Source organism: Oncorhynchus clarkii, chromosome 10 (genome assembly GCF_045791955.1).
Source record: "Oncorhynchus clarkii lewisi isolate Uvic-CL-2024 chromosome 10, UVic_Ocla_1.0, whole genome shotgun sequence".
Taxonomy (NCBI): Eukaryota; Metazoa; Chordata; class Actinopteri; order Salmoniformes; family Salmonidae; genus Oncorhynchus; species Oncorhynchus clarkii.
This window is the reverse complement of record NC_092156.1, coordinates 38,212,269-38,223,734: the sequence shown is the minus strand read 5'-3', so window position 1 is coordinate 38,223,734 and position 11,466 is coordinate 38,212,269. Positions and strand designations below refer to the sequence as shown.

Below are 11,466 nucleotides of genomic sequence, written 5' to 3'. Positions count from 1 at the left end.
TGACCCCTCACAAGGCTATGCTATTGATAACCTGGGACCAGGTTACCCAGCCAGCCTGTCTGGAGTCTTTAATCACTGAGGCTGCCTCAGACATTTCCTCACAGGCGGTCTGACAGCTCACGAGAACTACAGCCTACCTCTGTCTTTTAGGAATCTTCCCGAGACTTCATTATTTGATTGTGTTTAAAAAATAAATCTATGAATTTAACTTTTTCCCCCTTCAATTCTTACTCAATGGCACTGTCAATTTATGACCATAACAGCAGAGAATCTATAAACCATTAGTACCTAATGTTTTGGCTTAGTTGTATATGTTAATGCTGCTCTCCTGTGGCTTTCTGAAGTATTACATAAAGGTAACATCACCTTGTAACGCAAGACCACATACAAAATAAAGGAAACACTTGAGTAAATGTGGGATACAAAGTATATTGAAAGCAGGTGCTTCCACACATCTGGTTCCTGAGTTTATTTACGCAATTGACATCCCATCATGCTTAGGGTCATGTATAAAAATGCCCAGTTGCCCATTGTTTTGACTACCAATCCTAGAAGAGATCTCTGTGACTGAAAGAGAGGTCTCAAAGGAGCATAGGGGATTTAAAGGGTGTGTTTGTGTGTGTGTGTCTCACCAGATCTCAACCCTATTGAACACTTATGGAATATTCTGGAGCGGTGCCTGAGATGACGTTTTCCACCACCATCAACTAAACACCAAATGATGGAATTTCTTGTGAAAGAATGGTGCCGCATCCCTCCAATAGAGTTCCAGACACTTGTAGAATCGATGCCAACTTTACCAAGGCGCATTGAAGCTGTTCTGGTGGATCGTGGTGGCCCAACACCCTATTAAGACAATTTATGTTGGTGTTTCCTTTATTTTGGCAGTTATCTGTACATAAAGCATTCAGAATACACTCACAAGCATATACGCATATAGTTGTGTTCACTACCAGCTCATTATAATATTTCCATGTGGCTATTGTACATAATTAAACTCAAGTGTTTTATTAGGAATTTCTAATTTTATTAGGTACAGCAATAAAAACCAGTGCAATTCAATATAAGAAGGCATGGTATACAACAAAACAGGGACTAAAATGCTATATATATTATGAAGTAAAAACTTTACAGTACCACAAATTCTAAACATCTATTATCCTTATACAGCAATGCTGTATATACTGGTAAGAAAAACAATGAGATAGACATTTAAACATGTTCTCTGATCATTCGGTTCTACCATCGTAACTTAAACTTTGAAAGTTAAGCACATTTTCTCATTCATTATTACTCTATACACTTGCATAGTCAGTCTCATTCATAGAATTCAAAGCACCATTCAGATGTCTTGAAGCACCCACTTGATATTTCACTATGAAAGTGAGGTAGTTATTAGTGGTGCTTAGGAATGGCCTCATAGTTATTAGTAATACTCCACTACAACCAACAGATGTTGGTTAAATTAACCACTTGGACAGTTTTCTTGGGTTAATATTTACAATGGACAATTGAACCCATACCCAGGCTTTGTCCTAAGCACGCCGCATTAAACAGGCTGTCAGGAATTAAATCATGATATAGAATAGATGATGAGATGGTTTAGTTGCTTGAATCTCGCAGAGCATATCGAAGACGGTATATTGAATTCAGCTGAATTTGAGGCGTTGCAAGTTAAGGGCACGTTAATAAATCAGTTTACCGTACAGTCTCCTCTTCTGTCGAGCTTATGTCTTTATCCAAATTGATATTGTCCTTTTAAACACATCCATTTGAAGTGTCATTTCGACAAGTATAGAAAAAGTGTCGACACCTCATCATGGTGAAGTAAGCAGATTAATGAGTGTTGTTAAGGCCCTTACCTTGAGCTTTGAGCATGTTATGTAACCAATTAGAGTTATACTGCCATGGTCTGTTTAGTTTGTTCTAGTAAGAGCAGAGCTTTTGGGTGATCCATGCCCCCATGGTTGAGTCTCCAGCATTGCTTAAGTGCCTACCGCAAGCCTTCCCTGCCAGGAAGACGACCTCTGCGATGTTGAGCAGGATACAGATCCCTGACACAGCCAGCATGAACACAGTGAAGACAGTCTTCTCTGTGGGCCTGGACACAAAGCAGTCCACCGTGTTGGGGCAGGGGTACGAGTCACACTTGACTAGCCGGATCATCTTGTAGCCGGGGTAGATCATGTAGAAGAGATACATGAAGGTCACTTCGAAGATGATGCGGAAGAACAGGCTGATGATATATGTCCACCAGAGGGCACCTGTGATCTTCATCTTCTGGGTCTTGATCTGCTCCAGGTCCTTGGGGCTGGCCCGGCCAGACAGTTTATAGAGTTTCTTGTCGATGTGTCGGCGATGGGCAACGTGCATGGCCACCAGCAGGGCCGGGGTGGACACCAAGATGAGCTGCAGGGCCCACAGACGGATGTGTGAGATGGGGAAGAAGTGGTCATAACAGACGCTGTTGCAGCCGGGCTGCTGGGTATTACAAGTAAAGCCAGACTTCTCGTCGCCCCACACACTCTCTGCTGCAACCACCAGGACCAGGATGCGGAAGATGAAAAGGACAGAGAGCCAGATGCGACCGATGCCCGTGGAGTGTCTGTTTACACCGCTGATGACGGCATAAAAGGACGCCCAGTTCATTTTCGATTCCAGGTCTGAAAAACAAGGATAGCATTAAAATGATTCCATTGTAGAAGCTAATAGGTCAACAATGTTGATCATTTGTTGATAATTTTGCATAAAAAAATGTGCCTTACATACGTTAATTATTTCCACAAGATTTCTTTATACAAATACTAATTGCACGGATTGTTACTAAAAACACAGATCTCACATAACCCGATTCACCAGTCAACAACACTGTCCGACCAGCACTGGTCAGCGACTGAGATATTGGGAAATCTCAATAAAGCCATCCATTCTTTAAAAGCAGAATCCCCCAAGACTAATTCCATATTCTTCAAATCCAACAGCAACTGAGCTCTCTCCAGCTGGCTATATTTCAAATCTATTTAATTCCATTCCAGTCATTCCTGCCATGCCAGAAGAAGAGACTTGGAGAGATGGAGAGGTTACCAAGCTCAACAGGAGGTGTAAGAGGCATAGGCGGCACCCAGGGTGGAGGACAACGTTGACCCGCCGGTGTAGCATGGACATTGATGTGCGTCCAGTGGAAAACCAAGCCTCTCTACCAGCCCTGACGTTGGTGTGCGGCTTAAGAGCGCAAGTCTTTGGTCTTGCACAAGACATCATGTGACCTTTTTTCCCAAAGGCACTGGCAAGGGTGTAACTGCCCCCATGTGACCATTGTGCCATGTTGACACTGGCACCAACCTGCATGGTATATCTGTTGCCTTCCCACAGCCAGACTGACCACAGACGGTGGTCGTAGTGAGGACTTTCATTAAATGTTCTATAATATTTGAAGTGCAATAACAAAAACTGTGATATGTCAATGCAAATTGTCCCTACAAATAACAGGGTTCAGGTCTATTTCACTTTAACTCATTCAAATCAATATATAAATGAGAAAACATCAATATTTCAAATAATTCCCTATTGAAATATTGTACATCTTAGAGTATTAATTATGATTTCCAAAATAAACCTTTACTTAAAGCTATTATTCAAGATGTGCATGTTTTTTATTCTTACAGTGTGCACCCCTGATTTTCTTAGATACACTATATATATATATATATATGTGGACACCCCTTCAAATGAGTGGATTCGGCTATTTCAGCCACACCCGTTGCTGACAGCTGTATAAAATTGAGCACCCAGCCATGCAATCTACATAGATAAACATTGGCAGTAGAATGGCCTCACTGAAGAGCACAGTGACTTTCAACATGGCCACGTCAGTTTGTCAAATTCCTGCCCTGCTAGAGCTGCCCCGGTCAACTGTTGTTATTGTAAAGTGTAAAAGTCTAGGAGCAACAACGGCTCAGCTGTTTAGTGGTAAGACACACAAGCTCACAGAATGGAACCGCTGAGTGCTGAAGCATGTAACGGGTAACAATTGTCTGTCCTCGAGTGCAACACTCATTCCCAAGTTCCAAACTGCCTCTGGAAGCAATGTCAGCACAAACTGTTCGTCAGGAGCTTCATGAAATGGGTTTCCATGGCCGAGCAACCGCACACAAACCTAAGATCACCATGTGCAATGCCAAGCATCGGCTGGAGGGATGTAAAGCTCCCCGCCACATGTTCTCTGGAGTGATGAATAACGCTTCACCATCTGGCAGTCCAACAAACTAATCTGGGTTTGGTGGATGCCAGAAGAATGCTACCTGCCCAAATGCATAGTGCCAACTGTAAAGTTTGGTGGAGGAGGAATAATGGTATGGGGCTGTTTTTCGTGGTTCGGGCTAGGCCCCTTAGTTCCAGTGAAGGGAAATCTTAATGCTACAGCATACAATGACATTCTAGATTATTCTGTGCTTCCAACTTTGTGGCAATCGTTGGGATGTATTGGAATGCCGACTGCGAGCCAGGCCACATCGCCCAACATCAGTGCCCGACCTCACTAATGCTCTTGTGGCGAAATGGGAGCATGTTCCAACATCTAGTGGAAAGCCTTCCCAGAAGAGTAGCAGCAAAGGGAGGGCCAACTCCATATTAGTGCCCATGATTTTGGAATGAGATGTTCAACAAGCAGGTGTCCACATACTTTTGGTCATGTAGTCTATTTTACAAGCAATCTATTGTGTGGCTGTTACTGGTTATGAGAAACGAAATAGAACCCAAATTGTGCTTTTAAATCATGTTAATACATCAAATACAGCTTTTTAATGATAGTTATAGAATTTTAGAAACCTATTCACCAACATGTAACTCATGACAACAAAAGGAAAATAAAAACGTTTTTTTGTACACTTAATTTAGATTTCACAATTGTAACAAATTATTAAATGCATAAAATTACCTTCAGTGGAAGTAGTGCACAAACACACCAAGAAATAATTGAGTTGCCATTAGTATAGAAATGGTTTTTTCCCATTAGTGACTATGTGAGACAAAACACCATGAGTTTGCATTGCTAATGATTTCTCTCACACTAGCCACTGCCCTGCACAGTCAGTCATATGCTCTTGTGTGAATAATTTACATACAATAGCTGCTTTTATTGGATCCAACAAGCCCCTTTAGAATTCGCCTACCCTCAGCAAAGGAAAGAATCTGTGTGGACACAAAGAAGCCTGTCCTATCTATTGTGAACTGTGCTGCAAGGGAAGTGGAGGCTCCTTTTGACGCAATACGGAGTAAAAAGTACAAAATCCAAACAAAGAAAGTCTAACCACATGCAGAGGGAGTAAATCTTACAGATAACGGTTGAGAAATAAATGCTTGCTGTGTGCGTCACAGTGTGTGTGATACTTCCAAAGACATTCTAACCTTTCCTTGTATACCCACCTGCTGTCAAAAGGTTCAGAGGAATACTCTTAAATAGTCTTAAAGAAGCCTCAGACAGATCCACATCTAGAGGGAGCTAAGCCCACGGATGACACACTAGCCCTGTTTATGCCTGCCGCTGCAGAGTTGCAAAGAAAAAGCCATATCTCAGACTGGCCAATAAAAAGAAAAGATTAAGATGGGAAAAAGAACACAGACACTGGACAGAGGAACTCTGCCTAGAAGGTCAATATCTCGGAGCCTCCTCTTCACTGTTGACATTGAGGGTGGGTACTATTTATGAAGCTGCCAGTTGAGGAATTGTGAGGCGTCTGTTTCTCAAACCAGACACTCTAATGTACTTGTCCTCTTACTCAGTTGTGCACCGGGGCCTCCCACTCTTCTTTCTATTCTGGTTAGAGCCAGTTTGCCCTGTTCTGTGGAGGGAGTAGTACACAGCGTTGTACGAGATCTTCAGTTTCTTGGCAATTTCTCACATGGAATAGCCTTCATTTCTCTGAACAAGAATAGACTGACGAGTTTCAGAAGAAAGGTCTTTGTTTCTGTCCATTTTGAGCCTGTAATCTAACCCACAAATGCTGATGCTCCAGATACTCAACTAGTCTAAAGAAGGCCAGTTTAATTGCTTCTTTAATCAGAACAACAGTTTTTAGCTGTGCTAACATAATTGCAAAAGGGTTTTCTAATGATCAATTAGCCTTTTAAAATGACAAACTTGGATTAGCTAACACAACGTGCCATTGGAACACAGGAGTGATGGTTGCTGATAATGGGCCTCTTTACGCCTATGTAGATATTCCATAAAAAATCTGCCGTTTCCAGCTACAATAATCATTTACAACATTAACAATGTCTACAATGTATTTCTGATCAATTTTATGTTATTTTAATGGACAATAATTTTTTGATTTTCTTTCAAAAACAAGGACATTTTTAAGTGTGGTGTTAAGTGTGGTGTTAACAACCCTCCAGGCAAGCTTCAATGCCATACAACTCTCCTTCCGTGGCCTCCAATTGCTCTTAAATACAAGTAAAACTAAATGCATGCTCTTCAACCGATCGCTACCTGTACCTACCCGCCTGTCCAACATTACTACTCTGGACGGCTCTGACTTAGAATACGTGGACAACTACAAATACTTAGGTGTCTGGTTAGACTGTAAACTCTCCTTCCAGACCCATATCAAACATCTCCAATCCAAAGTTAAATCTAGAATTGGCTTCCTATTTCGCAACAAAGCATCCTTCACTCATGCTGCCAAACATACCCTTGTAAAACTGACCATCCTACCAATCCTCGACTTTGGCGTTGTCATTTACAAAATAGCCTCCAATACCCTACTCAACAAATTGGATGCAGTCTATCACAGTGCAATCCGTTTTGTCACCAAAGCCCCATATACTACCCACCATTGCGACCTGTACGCTCTCGTTGGCTGGCCCTCGCTTCATACTCGTCGCCAAACCCACTGGCTCCATGTCATCTACAAGACCCTGCTAGGTAAAGTCCCCCCTTATCTCAGCTCGCTGGTCACCATTGCATCTCCCACCTGTAGCACACGCTCCAGCAGGTATATCTCTCTAGTCACCCCCAAAACCAATTCTTTCTTTGGCCGCCTTTCCTTCCAGTTCTCTGCTGCCAATGACTGGAACGAACTACAAAAATCTCTGAAACTGGAAACACTTATCTCCCTCACTAGCTTTAAGCACCAACTGTCAGAGCAGCTCACAGATTACTGCACCTGTACATAGCCCACCTATAATTTAGCCCAAACAACTACCTCTTTCCCTACTGTATTTTATTTATTTATTTATTTTGCTCCTTTGCACCCCATTATTTTTATTTCTACTTTGCACATTCTCCCATTGCAAATCTACCAATCCAGTGTTTTACTTGCTATATTGTATTTACTTTGCCACCATGGCCTTTTTGCCTTTACCTCCCTTATCTCACCTCATTTGCTCACATCGTATATAGACTTGTTTATACTGTATTATTGACTGTATGTTTGTTTTACTCCATGTGTAACTCTGTGTTGTTGTATGTGTCGAACTGCTTTGCGTTATCTTGGCCAGGTCGCAATTGTAAATGAGAACTTGTTCTCAACTAGCCTACCTGGTTAAATAAGGTGATATAAAAATAAAATAAAAAAGTGACCCCAAACTATTGAACGGTAGTGTACATATTCATACATACACATACATACACACACGTATAAATATATACATATACACATACATACATAAAAATACATACAGTGGGGAGAACAAGTATTTGATACACTGCCGATTTTGCAGGTTTTCCTACTTACAAAGCATGTAGAGGTCTGTAATTTGTATCATAGGCACACTTCAACTGTAAGAGACGGAATCTAAAACAAAAATCCAAAAAATCACATTGTATGATTTTTAAATAATTGATTTGCATTTTATTGCATGACATAAGTATTTGATCACCTACCAACCAGTAAGAATTCCAGCTCTCACAGACCTGTTAGTTTTTCTTTAAGAAACCCTCTTGTTCTCCACTCATTACCTGTATTAACTGCACCTGTTTGAACTTGTTACCTGTATAAAAGACACCTGTCCACACAATCAAACAGACTCCAACCTCTCCACAATGGCCAAGACCAGAGAGCTGTGTAAGGACATCAGGTTTAAATTGTAGACCTGCACAAGGCTGGGATGGGCTACAGGACAATAGGAAAGCAGCTTGGTGAGAAGGCAACAACTGTTGGCGCAATTATTAGAAAATGGAAGTTCAAGATGAAGTTCAAGATGATGGTCAATCATCCTCGGATCATCCTGCAGCACACGCAAGGTCCCCCTGCTCAAGCCAGCGCATGTCCAGGCCGGTCTGAAGTTTGCCAATGACCATCTGGATGATCCAGAGGAGGAATGGGAGAAGGTCATGTGGTCTAATGAGACAAAAATAGAGCTTTTTGGTCTAAACTCCACTCGCCGTGTTTGAAGGAAGAAGAAGGATGAGTACAACCCCAAGAACACCATCCCAAACGTGAAGCATGGAGGTGGAAACATCATTCTTTGGGGATGCTTTTCTGCAAAGGGGACAGGACGACTGCACCGTATTGAGGGGAGGATGGATGGGGCCATGTATCACGTGATCTTGGCCAACAACCTCCTTCCCTCAGTAAGAGCATTGAAGATGGGTCGTGGCTGGGTCTTCCAGCATGACAACGACCCGAAACACACAGCCAGGGCAACTAAGGAGTGGCTCCGTAAGAAGCATCTCAAGGTCCTGGAGTGGCCTAGCCAGTCTCCAGACCTGAACCCAATAGAAAATCTTTGGAGGGAGCTGAAAGTCCGTGTTGCCCAGCGACAGCCCCGAAACCTGAAGGATCCTGAGAAGGTCTGTATGGAGGAATGGGCCAAAATCGCTGCTGCAGTGTGTGCAGACCTAGTCAAAAACTACAGGAAACATATGATCTCTGTAATTGCAAACAAAGGTTTCTGTACCAAATATTAAGTTCTGCTTTTCTGATGTATCAAATACTAATGTCATGCAATAAAATGCAAATCAATTATTTAAAAATCATACAATGTGATTTTCTGGATTTTTGTTTTAGATTCCGTCTCTCACAGTTGAAGTGTACCTATGATAAAAATTACAGACCTCTACATGCTTTGTAAGTAGGAAAACCTGCAAAATCGGCAGTGTATCAAATACTTGTTCTCCCCACTGTATACATACATATATATATTTTTAAATATTTGTACAAACTAGTGAACAACAACGCTTATCCCTATATTTCCAGCTTACTATATACATTTTATGGACACAGTCTATTTTACAATAGTTTTGTTTTGTTTGTTTTTAACTCTTATCCTTCCTCTACCTTCAACTTCTCCCATATATTTATGATATCCATCTGGTTTGATTTATATTTCCCATATCTTTCAAACATTGCTCTTCAAAAAAGTTCTTAACTTTTATTTGATTTATCACAATTTTCTTTAACTAATTATGGTCTTTAATGCAGGGCCTTGCTTTTTCCCCCTTCCACTTTTGCAGTAATGCTGTAATTAGTTGGTTGTAATTTTGGGTAGAGCAGATATTTCCATATGTTTTAGTTAGCTGCATGTATGACATAAATCCACCAATCGTATTTATGATATCATTTAGGAAGATTATACCTTTTTATAAACAATTTTTCAATTAGTATATTTGAGTTTAACAACAATATTTGTTATATTGTTCTGTCTTTTCTGGTTGATTAAATTGATATTGCAACCAACTTTCTATGGCTTGTTTTAAAAATAGCTTTATTTAGGAGATAATTTCCTTTTCAAATAACTGAAAGTGAGAGGTTGTAATCTGAATAAATGGAAAAAGGCTTTTCTTGAACATAGGGTGAGACATTCTTTCTAATTTGCTAGAGAACCAGTTCGGATTTAAGTATAACTTTTGCATGACTAAAGCCGTTAGTGAGAGGTCTAATGCTTTAATATTTAATAATTTCTGCCCTCCGAATTCATATTCATTATATAAATTGGCCGGTTTAATTTTGTCTGGTTTGCCATTCCAAATAAAATGGAATATTTGTTTTCTAATATAATTTACAAAAGTGTTCACTAGGTGTAGGCAAGACGATAAGCAAATAGGTAAACTGGGATATGACTAAAGAGGTAATCAGGGTGATTTTTCCACAAATAGAAAGGTATTTACATTTCCATGGTAGCAAGATCTTATCTAAATTTATTGGAGTGAGATCATCTATTTATTTTTGGATAAGTATACTGTGAGTATACACATCACCATCAGACCATTCATTCTATTGGTAAAGTACATGCTAAAGTAAAAGTTTTATTTTTTTGTGATCCAATAAGTAATATAGTACTTTTCATAATTTGGTTGTAAAAATGTTCTAGATCCTTTATGAGGCTGGGGAGAGATCCAAGTTGTAGATTTGAAAGAAAACATGAGTCATCAGCATACAATGACACCTTTGTTTTTAAGCCCTGTATTTTTAATCGCTTGATATTATTGTTGGATCTGATTTTAACATTTCAATGGCCATAATAAATATATATATGCCGATAGTGGACAACCTTGTTTTACTTCTCTTGACAGTTCAAAACTTTCTGAGAAGTAGCCATTATTTACTATTTTACACCTAGGGTTACTATACATTATTTTAACCCATTTTATAAGAGATTCTCTAAAATGTAAATGTTACAGGCATTTATATATAAACTCATACTTTATCAAAAACCTTTTCAAAGTCAGCTATGAATAGCAGGCCTGGTTTCCCTGATTTTTCATAGTGTTCTATTGTTTCCAGTACTTGCCTTCTATTATCTCCAATGTCCATGTAAAAAACCTGTCTGATTAGGATGAATAATATCCAACAATACCTTTTTAATTCTATGCGCTATTCATTTTGCTAGAATTTTTGCATCACAACACTGAAGTGTAAGGGGCCTCCAATTTTCTAAATTGACTGGATCTTCATATTTCCCACTTGTATCCTGTTTCAGTAATAATAAAATCAGACCTTCTTGTTGAGTGTCTGATAATCTACCATTTACATAGGAGTGGTTAAAACATGCTAATAAGGGTCCTCTGAGTATATCAAAAAATATTTGGTATACCTCAACTGGAATGCCGTCCAGCCCTGGAGTTTTCCTGGACTTAAAGGCTTTAATTGCATCAAGAAGTTCCTCTGTAATTTCACCTTCACACGAGTCTTTCTGAATGGCTGTTAATTTTACATTATTGATAGAAGAAAATCCACACAATTAGCTTCGGTTAGAGGAGACGGAAACACCTTTTTAGCATTGCTTTTTAGTCTCAGTTTTTATTGTTATTCATTTGTTTTTTTATCCTCTTATGTTTGTTGTGTAGTAAATATTTCAGTTTTTAATGTCTTTGTTTTTTATTTGTTTTTTTCCTGTGAAGTGAATTGCGTTGCAGTAATGTTTGAAATATGCTATATAAATAAAGCTTGATTTAATTTTACTTCACTTTTTCCTGCTCTTGTCCACATTCTGATTGTGCCCACATTTTGTAAAATATGTCTA

The 11,466-nt window shown here is 39.7% G+C and overlaps 1 protein-coding gene across 4 annotated transcripts; it reads right to left on the bottom strand.

Moving 5' to 3' along the window:
- Positions 1 to 1,005: 1,005 nt before the first annotated feature.
- On the bottom strand, positions 1,006 to 5,016 carry LOC139419545 (gap junction beta-1 protein-like). Of its 4 annotated transcripts, none has more exons than XM_071169512.1 (2): positions 4,937 to 5,016; positions 1,006 to 2,663 (listed from the first exon to the last, which is right to left on the bottom strand). In XM_071169512.1, the coding sequence occupies exon 2, from the start codon at positions 2,647 to 2,649 to the stop codon at positions 1,927 to 1,929; it is 723 nt and encodes a 240-aa protein (XP_071025613.1). In that variant the 5' UTR covers positions 2,650 to 2,663; positions 4,937 to 5,016; the 3' UTR covers positions 1,006 to 1,926. The 4 variants fall into 4 exon arrangements, with proteins under 4 accessions (XP_071025613.1, XP_071025612.1, XP_071025615.1 ...); XM_071169511.1 differs by lacking the exon at positions 4,937 to 5,016 and adding an exon at positions 3,085 to 3,183; XM_071169514.1 differs by lacking the exon at positions 4,937 to 5,016 and adding an exon at positions 2,766 to 2,951 and having other exon boundaries at positions 1,288 to 2,663.
- Between the last annotated feature and the right edge of the window lie 6,450 nt (positions 5,017 to 11,466).